This window comes from Montipora foliosa, chromosome 4 (genome assembly GCF_036669935.1).
Source record: "Montipora foliosa isolate CH-2021 chromosome 4, ASM3666993v2, whole genome shotgun sequence".
Classification (NCBI taxonomy): Eukaryota; Metazoa; Cnidaria; class Anthozoa; order Scleractinia; family Acroporidae; genus Montipora; species Montipora foliosa.
Window position 1 is genome coordinate 23,985,599 of NC_090872.1, and position 18,252 is coordinate 24,003,850.

Below are 18,252 nucleotides of genomic sequence, written 5' to 3' on the forward strand. Positions count from 1 at the left end.
AAAGAAAATTGATTGAAACAAAGAACACGAAAGTTTAATACCGCATCTGAACTAAAAACGTGACCTCGTTACAGACCGTCTTAAGTTGGTCAGGGAAAGAACGACATTCAGGGTAACGGTTAGGGGAGAAATGAAAACGTCTGTCATCTTAACCTGAAAACGAAGTGTTTTAAAGGAGAAAGCAAATTGCGTGATCTATCAGTTATTGATTAGCACTTTCCGACATTTTTCATTGTTGCTGTTAAAAGATGGTGACGCATTTAAAGCACGTATTTTCTTTGAAAACAGCGCATGTGCAAACAGAAATAAACCGCGGAAATAAAAACGAATTGGGCGAATGATTTCCGCCGGCGATAAATATGACAAATTTTATGGTGCTAGAGTAGTCTGCTAGAGTTACAACCAAAGCTATGCGGGAGCGATTTCATACCCCTTTGATATCAATTTAATTCAGTGAATGGAGTAACCGCAGATATTTTGGCGTGGACATGAAGGAGTTTAGAGGAGTACTTTCAGTATAGCGGTGAGCACAAAATAATTTTTTGGCGGCAGAATTATTGACCCTGGCGCATGTAAATATTGAACAAAATGGTAATGCACTCAGCTAACTATATTCTTTGTGGAGCAAATACATATTTGTGGAATATGACTCAAACATTCGTCTAAAACTTGACTTTTTCTGAAATTAAACTTTCATTTTTCTTTCTTTCCTTTATGTCGCGGAGTCGCCAAAAAGAGACTTTTCTGAGCTTGTGTCATAAAAAAAGTGATAAGGGTAGCGACAAAGAGCTCTTCAGTCTGTTATGTTATAGTCAAGTCTAGAGAAAATCGATGCATATCTACGCTAAATCGTGCTGGTGAATTAAAAAGCTTTCAAGAACCGCCGGCGTGTAAACTGAATATGACTGGCACAGGGAGGCATGATACAAAAGACATTCACATTTGTTAATGTGATACATATACATTTATTGTACCATGAAAAAACCTAAAATGATTTAAATTTATGTATCCTCATAAAAGTCGGCTATCATAGATTTCGATCGACTATTTTCAATTTTTGTCAGACGCAAGTATCGAGGCGGCAAACTAATTTGTTTTTATCTGCAAAATTCTCCCCGAGAATTTTACAAGTATTTTGAACTACAAACACAGAAATTTAACTATTGTAAATAAACATTTGCTTCTATTAGTTAATTACAACAGCATAAATGGCTTAAAATTTTAATATATAATTTCTTTAACCTACTCCACTAAGCAACTTTTGACTCCTAAAATGTTATCAAAGTAATTAAAACTATTAAAATTTTCAAAACTCAGAGCACAATTTAGACTAAAAAGACTAGACAAATGGAATATTTCGTTCGGATCTACCGAACTTCGTCAGCCACAATGTAAATTTGAAAGTTAAGAAGGGTTATATAATGGTCTCCAGGGGGCTAAAATTATCAAAGTAATTATGAATGAACGCCAACCCCGGTAGACTTTATTTTATAAGCAATACTGATTCTAGACGATACACGAACGTAGAAATGTCTGATTGAATTACACTTCAGTTTGACAGCGTTTACAGGAAAGTTAGAGTTCGTTAGAATTTCGCTTTTCAAAGAATACCAGATGATGGTTAATTTTATCATGACAATGACATACGAAGAGAAATGCCCTGCGGTGTGGTACTTCGTATCTCACCATTAACGCGGGGTGATATCCTGTTTGAAAAGACTGTCTTATAAATTTGAGTACTGATCTACCACTGACAACAAAGGCGCACTTAAGCAAATTCTGAAATGGTTGTTGTTGATAGAATTTGTGCCCAATCAAATTCCTTGGAGTGAGACCAAAAAATCTTCCAAGCGTTCCCCATTAGGATTGTCCGTCCTGTGGCTTTGCATCTACAAAACGATGGACCGAATGAAACGGTAACTAAAGATATATTTGCCTTTTTTGCAAAGTTAATGAAGAATCACAGAGTGCGTTGTGATTCATTTGATTCGTACGTTACAGCTTTATGTAAGCTATTTTTCGGCCTTCGTTAGTCGGCCATGAAGTATTATCGGCGTTTCCATTTTAAAATTTTAAAATCATTTTTATGTTTTCAGAAGATTTTCTTCGCACGCTTAAACGAGATCACACACATTTGTGACGATTCTTGAAGCACTGTTCTGTGAAATTAGTTCCTGACTCATTGAAAAAAGCTGATCACCAGAAAGCAACCCTTTGACTTGATTCCCAAGACCGAATTACGTAAGGTAAGAAATATGTATTTCGGTACAGTACACAATATATTTATCTCATGTGTGACTTGGTACAAAAATTTGCCACGAAATCAGACGCTTTTTCTCTACTGAAGAAGCCGTGGCCCATAGACTGCACAAACCGGCTGATCTTGGCAAGAAAATTATTGTCTTCAACAAACTGAATAACAATATATTCTTTCCTTTATCGTTTTCTTTGTTTTAGAAGGCCGGCAGTGGTGAGTTTTAGGAAAACTGTTTCTGACCGCAATAAAACAATATAATTTCGAGAAAAAACATCTGCTTTCTTTTTCAACGTGTGTTCAAAGATTGACAGACGGTCAAATCAAAACCGCTTTCGCTCTCTGAATTCCCTTAGTTTTTCTTTTTAATCCGATGTTTTGATCAAAATTTCTTTTAATTGACAATAAAGGCTGAGGTTTTGTGTGCGGTGAATCTTTAAGCACAAAATGGGCTTGAAAACGGTTGTGATGTGTTATCAAACTGCTTCGCAGCAAATAGCAAAAATACGTGAGCAAGTCGCTTTATTTGCCCATAGAACACACCAATAAAGCTTATGGTAATAGAAAAGTGAAGTGCATTTAATTTGACAGCAAATTTGTTTTAAGAAAATTGGTCTTATCTTCAACATCTGATCTTCGCTAAAATATCAAGGACTTTATCGACGTATTAAAGGGCCTTAGTTTTTGAAACATGACCGAGCCTTTAACATGTCACTTGCGTTTAAGATGCTCCAAAAGCGTAAAAAATAGTTTAGAGCAAGGCGAATAATGTAAATTAGTTAGCCTTTAATTCAGATTTGCTTTGAGAATAAGTAACTCCTTAAATTTAAAAAAAGTAATATGTCTTCCGATGATCTCGAATGACGGTTCTTCAGTAAAAAAATTGTGTATGCCCTGACCACGATCCGCATGTAAAGGTTCCATAGAATCACGACCGATATAAGTCTATTAATAAACGGCACGTTTTTTGTTTCATCCATCCTGTTTTGGTAACTCCAAAATACATCTAACGTCAAAAAATGTTAGCTAAAGGTGATGTTTACTTTTCGCCTGTGACACGAGACAGGATTTAAGTCATTTGCGCAGAAGGTTTCCAACCAATTTGAACATTGCTTAAAAGAAATTGAATGTCTCCTCTAGTTTGATTAAAATTGAAATTCATATTTCTTTTAATTCAAAGCCGTGAAGTGTACTTCCGATTGTGTCGGCTGCAATTCGTCTCCTGTTACTTTGTATTTGTAATATTGATATATTTTGCAAATAGGCGTATTGTTCTATGAACGTTCGCAGTCTGATTGAGTCAGGCATGTTTTATACTCAATCGGATTCTAAAGCCGGATCTTAAAGTGTCGAGTTTGTGGCTCTCTCAGCTCATCCATTAATCAAACTCTATATGAAGCAGTCTGCTTGCAAAATGCAGAGATTTTCCAGTAGTTGTTTTGACAGGTTGAGCCGAGAAGGAAATTCAATGGAAAACATCAGTCTTCAATTGAAGGTATTGAAGGTGAATTTCTGTTAAACTGTTTATCACGTCATTCAGACTCTTTTTTCGGAAAAGTTAGTACTCATTTCTTGACAATGAGTTCAAGTTTTTGGCGCTGCTTATAGTAACATGTTCATTTGTAACCTTGGAACTGAAATCGCAATAATTTGATCGTTATCTCCCTCTTCTTAACAATTTATCAGCTGTGCAACAGTGGTTTTTGTTTTTCTTCTTTTTTGCCAAAAGGATTCCTTTCTCGAGGCTTGATTGGTTCAGGAAGGGATCTACCCTTTAATCAATGTTCATGAATTTTGCTGGATTGTTGTGCAAAACAAACTATGGTTGCTAACATCCATCCAACTTCACTAAGAAAGAATATTCTTGCCAATTGCATGACTAAACTAAAGATCAGCATCCGATCTATTGTATTTACAACGACAATTCAACGAGCGAGCTCTTTGCCGACGAGGTAGGATGTAAACATAATTATTTCACCCCTCGGCATTTCCAAAAGGAAGAAAAATAACCATGCACTCACTCTTCCGCAAATTTGCATGGTTGTAATTTCAGTCATTCACTTGTGAAACGAATGCAATACTACAATTGTAGCGCTGAATGTATATTTATCTTTCTATTTAGTAACGTGGTATCGATTTAGAGAATGTTGACATAAAAATTGAAGCCTTGTTCGTACATTCGAAAAGGTCAAGACTTTTTCTTCTGTCCACGTTCAAAGTGGATTAAATTTTGTTCTGGAGGGATTTAATCTTCTGTCCATGTTCAAAGTGGATTAAATTTCTTTCTGGAGGGATTTAATCTTCAAATGACTAATTAAAATCAACTGGGTTTGTGCTTTTCTCTCTCAAAAGACAAAGAAACTGTTCTTCTTTCGACAAAGGAACTAAACCTTTTAGTTACAGAATTTTAATAAACTAAATGACATTTGGCCGTTTAATTTTGTGCTGTTTTTCAATGCGTATGCCGCAAGTTCTAAAAAGAGTTATTGCATTGTCTCAGAAGCTGTTCAGAATTTATCACTAGCAACCTTCTGCTCGAATAACAACCACATCGAGTGCATGCTATCCAACGAGTGAGTACTTGAGGCGATTTCTTACAAACATGTGACCACAAATTCAATTCCCCCCCAAAGCTGAACATCATCCTTTGCTGTCTCCAACACTAAAAGAGTGCGTATAGTATAACTAAAAAAGCGAGCTGCACGTGAAACACGTAGATATTCTAGAACCTTTCGAATTTTTTCTTTGCCTCTGTAAGCCAACAACGTGGGATATTGCCATATTAATTAAGCATTTTAACGAAAATGCAAACATACAAAAGTCAATCTTTTCTTTTCTTTTCTTTTCTTTTCTTTTCTTTATTCAATTGAACCGGTGATGCATATTTGCAAGATTAAAATTGGATGTTTTTTTTTAATGTTGATGTTTATCAACAGAAAGTTATCATTACGGTAACCTAAATTACTTGATTTGCAAAGTCATGTTGAAAATTCAAATCTAATGATATCACTGTCTTGGAGGTTGGAAAAGAGTAGGAAGGATAACCAACAACATGATTGAAGTTACAATCATTTTATGTCAATATTTTAATATTTTTACTTAAAATTTAATAACCTGAAAGCCAAAAATTGTCAATAACGAAGTTTGGTTTTGTCAATATCACATTAGCTTCAATAAAAGGGCTTGGCTCTTGAAGCATCTGATTTAGGAAGCCTAATTTCCTGAATCGTTCCCGATAGTCATAGCAGATCCACTGTTGAGACACGACGTATCTTTCAAATTTATTCAGAGCAAAGACCTCTTGAGAAGAGAAATTAAGGCCAGTTCTTTGGCAAGATAAAGCCGTACATTCTTGAGACACCTAGAGGCTAAAAAACAAGTTAAAAATATCTTCGAAAAGGTAGGTTAATTGATTTAAATCAGAAGAACATTTATGGAAACAAGCGTCTTTAAAAACAGAATGACATAAAGGCCTTCTAAACTTTCCTTTTAAACAGCTGCGCTCGAGCGACCGTATTTTCCAAGTAGAATAGCTCTTTTTGTCCTTTTGTTTTCGTTTTTTGAGAAGAATGACCATGGCATTTTGTAGAACTAAACTGGCCCTGACATTTGACATGTTGCTAAAAGGTAGCTCCCAAAGGTAGCTCCAAAGGTAGCTCCAAATACAATTAACTTCCCCAAACAACTGTATTATAAAGAAATCATTCCAATCGTGCACTTGAGCTCTCAACTATACAAGCTTACAACTTGATAGTAGCTGGGTTTTTTTCCATTTTTTTTAAATGAGATGCTTCAATTATGCCTTGATTTTTTTGTTTCAATTTACCCTGATTTTTATGAAGAAGTTTTGCCGACCCTCAACGAAGCCTTTATGAAACGACGATGAAAATGGATTATGAATTATGGATTATGATTACTCCACAATTTGCAATGTAACAAAAAAGCAGGACGGTCTGTCATTAAAAACGTCTTGCCGCAAGTGTAATGCTTTATCTTAGCAGTGCACAGTCTGTTTTCTTTTGTTTTTCACAGCTTAACTGCTATTTTATTTCTCACGGGTCATTTTTAACGTAATACGCTAGGACGTAGGCTAAGAAAGGGCGTAAAAAATAAAATGTGAAGTGAAGAAATGTGCTTTTATTTCTGGTGGCTCTTGCACACTCGAAGAAAACGAGGGAGCGCCTTTGCAGCAGTCGAACATACGGCCTTCTAATTACTTTATATACCTTATTCCAAATTGGCCGCCATTTTGGTATTCGTTTGTTTGATTGTAAATTGGCCCTTTTGACCTCGTTCTAGGTTAAATATGGTTTTTAATTTGAAAGCGAGGCCAAAAGGGCCAATTTGCAAGGAAACAAAAGAATACAAAAATGATGACCATTTTGGAATGAGGTGTTTGCGGAAGACGTACCTCTGAGTCATACGCGACAGTTGGAGCCGATTATTTCAGGTGAAATTAGCCGAACTAAGGTTCGACTCTTGCAAAGAATGACTCGGCTTTTTCCGAGTATCCCCGAGTCACAATCGGAAAAATTCGTCTCTTCATTTCGTTTACCACCGTAAGAAATGAGAAAATCTTTGCTGACGTCATTGTTTACAATGAAGGCAACATGCTATTTACAACATGACTTTAAAAGGCAAAAGAACTTGTTAAACTTAGTTAAACCGATCTTCAGTTTTAAGTCTTTTGGCTTTGATAACGAGCAAGTTATTAGCCATCAAAAACTGATAATCTTGGGTTGCGAAGGCGCCAATGATTCCCTATATACTTTGTAAAAATGTTGTATTTTCAAAGCAGAATCGTTGCTCAGAGATTATCTGGTACATCAGGTTAAAATCTTCAGGGATGACTCAATATGCAATGTAATTTCAATATTGAGTACTTTATTCTTGGCAGACTATAGTCTTGTGTTAATGACGCAAAAATGTAAACAAAGATTTCCCCGTTACCATCTTATTGATTACAGGATAAATCTGATTCCACCGCCAGGCCAGACTGAACAAAAAAATAAAATCTAGTCGGCCATCGACTCTGAGATACGGTTTTCTCGTTCAGGCATAAGTAAAATGTTATTAGCTTCATTGAATTCATTGGCTTGAATGATCATCAAAAAAAAAAAAACCTTGAATCAGTCAATTTCTTCTACTATATTTGGGACTGTTCGTTGTCCCGGCTTTTAAACCAGAAACTAGGGACTTTAAGATCTACGACGACCGCGTCGACGAAATGTAACTCCTGGCCAGGCTATCGTAAGTCTTTCGCGATCGCGATGATTTCATCAGCGCGGTTTCAGAGTAAAAGTAGAAAATGAAAGGTTCACATCTATTCGACATCGATACGGTGATTTTTCCTCTTTTAATCGACAATATTCTTGTTTTGCGCGGCCCCGACAAAATTTGGATCGGACCGGATCGGACCACGGAAAATTAATAACAAATCAAAAATTAAGCTTGAATCAAATTCAAAACGTGAACTCTGAAATAATGCGCCGATCAAATGGAAACTTCAACATTCCCTTCCCCCCCCCCCCCCCCCCATCCCGGGCAAACCCCGGGCATTTGACTATCTTCTGTGCCCGGGTGGGAAAATTTAAGCGGAAGTGACAGGTTTCAAATGATTTTTCTTCTGGCGCCGAAGTTGCTAACAGCCATAAAACACGTTTTTGGACGAGAGATAGAAGAGTGTAAAGGAAGAGATGTAGCATTTGCGAGCGATTGGCTTACAAAAAAGGTCTTCAAAAGGTCAAACAATAGCTTAGGATGCGGTGTGGCACGGGGAGCTGCTGGGAGAAATACATTGACTTTGATTCACGTTTGATTCAGTTTTATTTTTTGTTTGTTGTTATTTTTTCGTGATCCGATCTGTGTCCAGTTATTGGACACTTCGCCCATATTGTATAATAATTGCAAGATGGAATAATCATGACGGTTTAGTAATAACAACCTAAGACTTTCGCATACTCATAACGTCACAAAAGTATTTATATTCATGTGGATGACATATGCAAATGAGGACACGTGACTTGTTACGGCCACAAAACTCAAATTAAAAAAGCGGCAATAGTTTATACTAAAATTGATTTCACTTAGCTACCATTAGATTAGTCAAAATGGTAAAAGAAAGCGAAATGTGCTTGGCCTTCGCTAAATATGTCTTTAGTTTTGGAAATATACCGCATTTTTGTACTAGTGCCCAGTCCCCTATGGAAAGTGATTTCTTTTTTGGACCTTTATTTAAAAATTATCTTCAAATGTCCAAGCACAGAAATGATGTACCCAACGGTGTTAACATCATAAAGGTAAATCCAGCCACCAGAAAATGCCATGAAAAAGTGTTGCCGTTTGGCTGTGAAGATTTCTTTGCTAAAAATAACTTTGACATGTCAAGTGATAATATATCATCCTATGTAACAGTTAAGGTTTCACATCTTATCGCTGCTAACGATTTCCAAAGTTAGTTCGTGCTATATAAAATGGATCAATAGTTAGACCACCCCCTCGCTTATTTTCATAAAAAAGATCTGGGCCCAGGCCTTAATTCACCTGAGTTAAAACAGCTCAAAGTTATATTTTGAAGTGACGTATTCGTCGCCGTAGCCATCGTAGCTCCTGAACCCACGACGGCGACTTCAACTAAAGGCTTCGAGTCGGAAGAATTTATGGTGCAAAAGAGTGGCTCTGCTCGGCAAGTTTAACTGTCAAGGATTTGAACAATTGTTTTCCTTTCTCTGCAAATTTGCAACACAAAATTGAACTTCTATAAATTTAAAAACGTCAGAACAAAACGGCAAATTTCTAATTGCTCTATTACTCTGAACTCCGATCCTACCAATTAAACCGAGTTACGGGATAGATCATGGCTCGTTTTTAGAAGTTGAAATAAATGGGAGAATCACAAAAATCAGTTAAGGGTGAATTTGCAGTTTCCATGACGATTTCGTTGACCCTCGCCATACTAGAACTTTACGCCCCTAATATCAACCGAAAAAAGCTCTGTTCGGTGAATAGATATTTAAAGATTAGAAGGGATTTGTATTCAAAAAGCTTAGAGTACCTGACATTCTTCATTCCTTTCATACTTGTAAAAACAGTGATTGATTAACATAATTCGCAAAAAAAAATCGTTGATTCTGCAATACATGTTCGATCGACCATTGTAAGTGGACGTTACAATTAACAAATTGATGTCAGTTTTTCATGCGTCTGTCCTGTTATTGATCATGAATTTCGTCATAACATTTTCAAAGTAGTTGTAGATCCACGAGGCGATACAGCCGCGATAGCCTAGTGGATCCGCAGACTACTGTACTTTGACAATGTTATGACGAAATTGATTTTCAATAACAGGACAGACGCATGAAAAACTGACATCAATCTGTTTTTTACAAAAGCCAAAATGCAGAGGGGTCAAAATTAAGTCAAAACACGAGAAGAACGCGAGACAAAAATGCGAGAAACTTCAATAGACCCATATCACTCAATGTTCAAACAAAAGATTTTGCCCGTCGAACCTCTCGTTCAATGCGAGGCTGGACGGGCAAAGACAATGCAAAGACAAAGCCTTCATTCCCCAAGGACTCCAAAATGGCCGCCGAGTGATAAAGGTGAATTTGACGCTAGCAATATCGCGACATTATCGCATAAATTATAAATTTGTGTATGTCCGCTTATTGACAACAAAAACTAGCCAATGAGCGGGGTTTTGCCAAAAGTAGGCCCGCGGCCCACGGCCCGCGACGGCCCGGCGGCCCGTGGAGAGAGGGAGGAAAACCGGAGTACCCGGAAAAAAACCCTCGGAGTCAGATTGAGATCGCCTGAAACTCAGCCCACATACGACCCGAGACCAGAGTTGAACCTGGGTCACAGAGGTGGGAGGCACGGTTGATGACCACTAAACCACCCTGACTCCCCTAGAATCCTTGTTTCTGTTTGTTGTTGTAAACAGACGAAAACAACAGAGAATGGCAACATTTTTCACTTAGCAACATGCAACGAAAGAAAGGATCGAAAAGGATTGAAATGATTATCAAAATGGTAAAATTCAAACTCACCGACTTTCATTTGCGCGCTTAAACCCGATGCAAATCTGAGCATGCGCGTGGATTTACCGCTGGACAACAAAACTGTGTGGGCCTCCGGGCCACCGGGCCGCCGGGCCGCCGGGCCGTCGCGGGTCGTGGGCTGCGGGCCGCTGGGCCGTGGCGGGCCGTGGGCTGCGGGCCGCTGGGCCGCGGGCCTGCTTTTAGCAAAACCCCCAATGAGCGCGCGAAGATCTTGCAGCTATTGTAAAACTTACAGTCTTATGTACGTTATAATTCGAAATAGATATACATCAATAGACATGCGCTATTCCTCTCTTAGAACTCAGCATTGTAACGTTTAACGATAATTTGAAATTCTATTGACATGTATCTATTTACGTACATAAGACTGTAAGTCAGTTCAAATTCGTATTGTACTGTGCACGTGAACTGCAGAATCAAAGGTGTTTTCAATTTTTTACGAATTCTAGTTTATTTGCTGTTATCAAGACCATTTGATTAACAGAGCCATTTTCTCTTTCATGTTCTAACAAAGAATAATGACTGTGAGAATTAAGTCACTGAACTACAGATAAGCTGTAACCACTACTGTGAGGGATTCATTTGTCTCCAGTGCAAATCAACAATGAACCAAACCGGTCAAACCATATTGAGGGGGACAGAAGAAACAGGAAATAATACCTTCGAGGAAGACGACGAAGAGATATACACGCCTACCTTTCATGCCCTAACTGATATTGTTGGGATTTTATTGGCGCTAATAATAGTGGTCCTAAATACTATGGTTTTCATCTTAGTCGGCAAAAAGCGTTCCTTAAGGACAACAACTAATTTCTTCCTCATGGGGCTAGCTGCAAGCGATCTTCTTACAGGACTTGTCAGTCTTCCCGTAGCCATAACCTGTAACATTTTTCGAGAGCATGGGGTGTGTTTTTCAACTATTTACATCTGGATGTTCACCTCATTTCTGACTTTGTCGCATATTCTAGCTGTCACCGCCGATCGCTTCATAGCGATCATGTTTTCGCTCAGGTATCCTCAAATCGTAACCGCACGGCGCTGTTACATCGCTCTGGGTTTTGTGTGGATTAGCTCGCTTTTGATTTCATTGCTTCAGCTGTGCTGGCAAAAACCCACTGGCTATGATCCGAGCAAATTCCTCGCAGAAGAATACAGAAATCAAGAATTCGCTTTCAATGTAACCTGTTTCGTGGTATATCTCGCTATACCAGTGGCTTTCATGGCTTTCACGTATTCAATAATACTTCGTGAAATCCGAAGACAGAATCGGCTTCAAATTGTCAACGTTCCCGCAGAGTTTCATGAGCAACGCCAATGGAGGAAAAGAGAATGGAAGGCAATAACTATCTTTCTTGCAATGTTTTCAACTTATGTCGTGAGTTGGCTTCCGTTTTTTCTCCTTCGTTACAAACAATATGAAGAAGAGGATTTCTTCCTGCCCTCTTGGGCTGAGTACGTGTTAGGGTATGCTCGGTTCTTGTCGTCGCTTTTAAATCCGTGCATTTACATCTTCGGCAAGGAGGACTTTAGGAAAGCTTGGGAAGCTTTGTTCACTTTTAAACATTCAGAAAGATACGGTGGAAGGTCGGATCTGGTTATGATTATGAGTAGTCTAGTGTAAATGTGTATCAGACGTGGTTAATGGTTCTTACATACAGGGCAAATGCAAATGACGTTCAGACGTGAGCCAACGTTCTCTTGATCAGTGGTTGGATTCGAAGAGCTGACGGCTGGTTACGCGGAACGTGGGCTTTTGTCTCGCTTTTTCAATACGTTGAAACGTCTTCGCCATGGTTCCCATTTATCATAGGAAAACACCAATAAAAGAGCAAGAAAAAGAGAACTCGAATATTTTCATCACCAAACTAGCTGTCCTAACAGATTCTTCAGATGATCGCTCATCATTCTCAGTAAAAGTCGAAGAGTAATTCAACAGCAAGGAATTTTAAGCCATATATGGCATTGACGTGTTATTGACATTGTTTTGGCATGTTAACATTCACTTTTGTCTTGTAAAATAGACCAATGATAGTAAAATTCTACACACAAGGCACGGCCCAGATCTAATTCTCTCATGCCGTTGATTTGCTCAAAGACAAACTCAAGTAATGTAGGCGACCATCACACGTAGGAATGTAAGATACGGGGGCGCATTTGGTGTGATTTTTCAAAAATGGCGAGCAAGCTGACGCCTATCTTCCCTCGCGATTGCATCGCTTTGCGATACTTCACATGTGTATTTCCTTCTGTGTGCGTGGCATATGTGAATCAGTTAAAATTCTAACTTTAAGTCAAATAATTAAGATTTATTCATACCACAGTTAATTACCATGTCAGAAATAGCGCACCTGACCTCACTTTGAAACAGAGGCATAAATTATACTGGAGGCTTATTATGCAAAAAGAGGGGGTTTCGCACGGGGCATCATAAATATTCACGGTCAAGGGTAGACAGTATACCGAGATTTGTCTTTGAACTGCGCATGGCTTTCATTGGGCCGTTGTCTTGAGTCTTGGTGCTCAAATGTTGAAAGGGAAATGAGTTTGATTTGCACAAGAATACCCAACCCATTTGAATGGTTGTGCACCAGGACTCGCTTTGAAACTGAGGCATGCAGTAAATCGGAAATTGGGCTATCGATTTTACAGAGCTTTCAGAAGGCCTCGAAAACGTTGCCAACATCGTATCTATTTATTTCCCTTTCAATTAATCATTTGACAATAAAACGCTTAACAACGTATTTACGGCCGTTTGTCCAACAGCACTACCCTGCTATTCCAGATCCTTCTCCATGTCCAACGCATTTCTTGTACATTCGTAAGCACTTTCTCCGAGTTTTGCGCGATGATGGTCCTTTTCTCGGCGCACAAGATCTCAACTTCTTGATACACATTCTCTATATGACGCGAAAAAAAAGTATATTTTAACGAAGAGACGCCAGTATGGTGATTCGGGGATATTCACCAGCAACAGTCAAAGCTATGACCCACCGATTTCTAGCTCGGATGCTCTCCTACTAAGCTATATGAGATCGGTGGAAACTAGACCATTAAAACTAGGCCCAGTCGACAATTGCCCAATGAGATTCATGCTACTTTTCATACATATGACAGCGTGTCACACGGTGCTGGGTTCCTTATTAATTAAGCCTAAGAACAGCGTGTAAAACTTTTTGTGTGCTGTGTCAAGAGAGTATGAAGGTAAGAGAGGTAATCCCTCATATTGGCCCTATTCCCATTGTAATCCCTCTTAAGTTATTTTTAGATCTTCTGCGAGATCCGGTATTCCCACGAGGGTTTACTGATAGCCAATCATATGTCCTCATTTTTACCAATGTTGACAGCTGAGCGAATTGCCACGCAATAATTCGCGTCGTTCGTAAAAATGGGGACATATGATTGGCTATCAGTTAACCCTCGTGGGAATACCGAATCTCGCATGAGATCTAAAAATAACCTAAGAGGGATTACGATGGGAATAGGGCCAATATGAGGGATTACCTCTCTTACCTTCATACACTCTTGTCTGTGTTTAGTTACCCGGCCTTTGAATAAAAGCGAGGATGGAGTTGGCCTGATAACTAAGCACAGAACTGTAAAATGGTCTATTGTCATGCCTTACTACTAGGTCAATATTAAAATTGTGGAAATGTGTCATTTTCAGAAATGAAATAAAGAATGGTATATGTTGACCTCTGTCGAAAAATGTATCGATATTTAAGCAAATTCAATCAAAGACGGAGTATTCAGAGAAAAAGTTACGGGAGAAGAGTTGACAAACAGCAAACTCGACCCACTGATGACGCCGATTCTGGGAATCGAACCCAAGCCGCATTGGTGTGAGTCGAGCGCTCTCACCATTGCGCCAACACTGAGCCTGATGACAACTAATGGGTTGCGACATACTAACTACTAATTATGGTTGAGATAAACGACACGACATGTGACAATCCTACCAACACTTACCAAAACTTTCTCAGGCTTGCATTTTCTCACGAACGTTTTCAAGCATCTTCTAGGGTTTGTCCACCATAAACATTCTCTAGTCTCCTTGAGTCGGCAATTTTTCTGTGCAAGGAAGAAATAAACGACGTAATGTTTTGCATCGTTCAGAAAAATTGAGTGTTTTGCCGTACATTTGACTAACAATAAGAACTCAAAATATTAAGTCACTGTGGGAGGTACAGTGGTCTCTTGGTTAGTGCGCTCGACTCCGGATTGAGTAGTTCGTGTTCGGGCCCTGGCCGGGGACCTTGTGTTGTGTTCTTGGGCAAGACACTTTACTCTCACGGTACGTCTCTCCACCTGGGTGTATGTGGGTACCGGTACCGGCGAATTTAATGCTGGGGGTAGCCCTGCGTTGGAGTAGCATCCCATCCAGGGGGGAATAGAAATACTCCTTGTTGCTTCATGCTACACATGGCCATCAGTGGGAGGTGATAAAATTTAACCTGTCAATCGTAAAAGCTGCCTTTTTGTACTCTCATTGGTCGAGCGAAATCATGCGATTCAATCAATTCGCACTGCACCGTGACAACATAACCACGGTTCGGGGTACTAATTATAATTGGGAGAGATCTATTGGCTTTTTCGTGAATTTAAACTACAGGTCTAGGGCAGATTTTTGCTGAAAATCGAAGCCAAGGAGACGCACGGTAGATAATAAACGTTTGACGTACAAAAGGAGAAAATAAAATAGGGCAGGAAAGCAGGGAAGTTGCTGTTCGGAAAGATGAAAACACCCAAAATGCTAATAAAATTATCAAAATAATGGCCTAGTAACTAGAAGCCGGAGCTACCAAGCTAAATAAGAAAACAATATGGTTGATCGAAGGAACGAGGTGGAGAAATATGACTTCGGTGGATGATTTCGTGTGGAATTTTGCAGAAATATCATGTTTCATTGCCCAGAAAACATGAAAATTTGCCTCGAAACAAGTCCTAAAACCGCATCGGCTTTTTATTTTTTATACTAAAGATTAGGCCTAGGAAGGGTTACGTTTTTGCAAACGTTGGCCGTGTCTCACTTATGTTTCAACAGAATTAACTATTGGAGGGTAATGTGAAGTGCTATTTTCTACCCATGTAAACCATGTGCCCAGGGTGGGAATTGAACCCACTACCTTCGGGTTAGATCGCCGCCGCTCTAACGACTGAGCATTTTCCCAAAGTTCTCTGTCAGTTGCAGGTAGAGGATTAACATATGGGATATTCAAGGTTCATGACGTTTATCTTCTCCATCAAGACACCACTTATAATGACACGAGAAAAGCTGCCGCTTAGCTGTGAAGTGTCGGAAAAGACCCTTTTTTTTGTGCAAATGCACCTCTATTTAACGGCCAAATGATAAACCATTGGAGGGTTACAGAAGTTACGGGGTTACCGAAATTACAGGATTACAAAAGTTACGGGGCTACTATTTTAGTTTTGCATCGTGAAACGCTGTTCTGTTCTACGTAACTACTTTGTATCACGAATGATTGTTGTGTTCTATGAAAAATTGTTTTGTATCGCAAATGATTGTTGTGTTCCGTGAAAAATTGTGTCAGTAGCGAAAGATTGTAGTGTATCCAGCTCAATATTGAGTTGTGTTTTACTATTGTGGGCCACCGTATTTATCCCTAGAGAATACAAGCATATTTCATCTTAAAGTACTTATTTCATTAATCGAACTTTCATACTCTAGGTACTCGCACTACAATTGGCCAGCTTAGCTTGACAGTGTACACTTCAAATACATTTGTTTACCAAGAGAGAGAAAAGCAATCTCGTTGCAATTATCCTCCTTTGCTTATGTTTGCTCTGCTGGTTGCCGAACAAACGTTCGTGTCAAATCTTGGAATTTTGTCTTAAAAGATGAAAGATTATTTTTCCCAGTAAATTATTGCGTAGAAATTTATCTCCGCACAGTGTAGAGTTCCTTTGTTCGATTTCGTTCACGGAACGTGAAGCTTTAATAAATTTATTTGAAATCCTTTTTGTTGTAGTAACGGAAGGTAAGTATATAGACGTTATTTGACTAAGATGCGCTCAATCGAAAAAATGAACTTGAATTTTTGGATTTAATTTTTTGTTACAATCGTCTAAATGGTCGAAGTGGTTATGAATATCGAAGAAAAGCCTTCGAACGGAGTTAATTTTTAATCTAAGGCAAATTTGACAACGAATATGTTTCCAAAATCACTTTTCTCCTTGAACAAGTCGGGTCGTGCTTGATCAGATATTGAACTTATAATAAACCAAAGCAAAAGACGCAGTCAATCTTGCTTCATTTTGGAAATGAAGTTGCTTGCTATAGCTACTAAGAGCCGCCACCCTCGCCTTGCCTACGATAGCTAGCTGGCCCTCGCCTCCCTTCAAATGGTTTCCGCTCATTACAAATCCAATTCAAAATCTTTAAAATGAAATATTAAGTACCTTTCTACGGCCATCATCCTCGTCATCATCATCATCATCATCATCATCATTATCATCATCATCATCATCATCATCACCATCATCATCGAATTTCTCATCCTCGACAAAATTTGCGTCGTGGTCTTCAAAGCCTTCCCTGTATTCGCGGTTTAGCTGAAAGTCTCCTTCGCCCTTCACAGCTTCACCTTGGTTACTCTCCCCGACACGATGCGGGTACACTTCTGAGGCGAGACCAATAACAATTATGGCAAGAATAACCCTCATGATTTAGAATAAGTGTTTCAGTGTTCTCTTTCTTCGTTCGAAGTTCAGGTTGAGAGACTCAGCTGGGAAAATATATGAAATTCCCATGCCGTCTCCACGTACATTGAAATTTAAACTATCGGCAGTGATAGAGGAAGGAGGGGTTGGAAATAGTATGGGATGAAAGCAGAACCACTTCATTTCGTGGGTAATGTGATAGGAATCATCCTAAGAAAAAAGCAGTGAATAGGGAAAGAATTAAGAGTATAATTTCTAGTTAAGAGACCATGCTTGATCAATGCAATTCTAAAGTTTTGTTATGCCGAAAGACTGCTCAGTAATTCTCGTTAAGAGAGAGGAAAGTTGTTTTGGGCCCCGCACGAAAAATCTCCCTGCAATTTTAAAATTTCCTCCGTCCCCCTCCAGTATATGTCAATGGGTGGGGGAGGGGGAGGTAATTAAACAGCATTAAGAGAAGTGAATACAGTTACCAGACTTAAACAAACGACTTTCACAAACTGTCTTCGGTAAATTAAAGGATATTTTCCCCTTTTGTGATTCTTTTTCTGGCGTTGAATACTGCAAAATGTTTCAACCAAATCGATAACCAATAGTAGCCTGGTACTTGAGAAGGGAACCCATTCTCTACCTTGAATTAACGATTATCATTAATTAGTAAGTTGCTCTGAATTTACTATTATCGTTAATTTATTAATAAAAGACTGAAAGCGTGATATGGATTATGAAAAATGGTCCTATAGTTTTTAGTTTTTAGGAATTTTGATTAACCAGTCACCTAAACACTTGACCACCACACCGCTAACAGCTCGGGGGCAGTATTTTTAAACACTATTTGCTACAGCTGTATCATCACTCGGCAACAAACAATATTAAACACTGCAAAAGGTCGGTTTCCAAACTTCACGACAAATCTAAACACTTTAAAATCAAAGCTAAGGCCTACATTATTAATCTAGCTTAGGCCTAATAATTCTTCAGCAGCGATATTCTATGGGAGACTTAAATAAATGTTTTTTTTTTTAATTCGGTGTCCTTATTTTTAGCGGTGAGGTGGAAAGAAGCGCTTCCTATAGAGTAGAAGATCCGGGCTCAATCCAATCCACGGACATATATGGGTTATTGGCCAAGCTTGTTCGGTCAAGATGGCTCGATATTGGCCAAGTTCGTTTTTTGCGTGTTTAGGGACCGAGACGAAGCAGAGGCCCAAAAACATGCCAAAAAAAAAAAGAGAGAGTCCAATATCCAGCCATCTTG

General features: G+C 38.8%; 2 protein-coding genes across 19 annotated transcripts in view; one reads left to right on the top strand and one right to left on the bottom strand.

Annotated features, from left to right (window-relative positions):
- The window catches only part of LOC138000373 (histamine H2 receptor-like), a 30,010-nt gene extending 18,065 nt beyond the window's left edge, over positions 1-11,945 (top strand). For 3 of the 18 annotated variants that reach the window (XM_068846718.1, XM_068846717.1, XM_068846720.1), the window contains 2 exons: positions 2,097-2,246; positions 10,832-11,945. In XM_068846718.1, coding sequence (XP_068702819.1) covers positions 10,922-11,938 — 1,017 coding nt within the window. In that variant the 5' untranslated portion in view covers positions 2,097-2,246; positions 10,832-10,921 and the 3' untranslated portion in view covers positions 11,939-11,945. Of the gene's footprint in view, positions 1-347; positions 524-1,755; positions 1,917-1,972; positions 1,991-2,096; positions 2,247-3,552; positions 3,759-3,983; positions 4,207-5,543; positions 5,655-10,831 lie in introns of those variants that run through there. The other 15 variants (XM_068846732.1, XM_068846734.1, XM_068846725.1 and 12 more) reach the window with 14 other exon arrangements.
- Positions 11,946-13,076: 1,131 nt separating this feature from the next.
- Positions 13,077-17,072, bottom strand: LOC138000374 (uncharacterized). Its single transcript, XM_068846735.1, has 3 exons — positions 16,735-17,072; positions 14,284-14,385; positions 13,077-13,214 (listed from the first exon to the last, which is right to left on the bottom strand). The coding sequence occupies exons 1-3, from the start codon at positions 16,996-16,998 to the stop codon at positions 13,083-13,085; spliced, it is 498 nt and encodes a 165-aa protein (XP_068702836.1). The 5' UTR covers positions 16,999-17,072; the 3' UTR covers positions 13,077-13,082.
- Between the last annotated feature and the right edge of the window lie 1,180 nt (positions 17,073-18,252).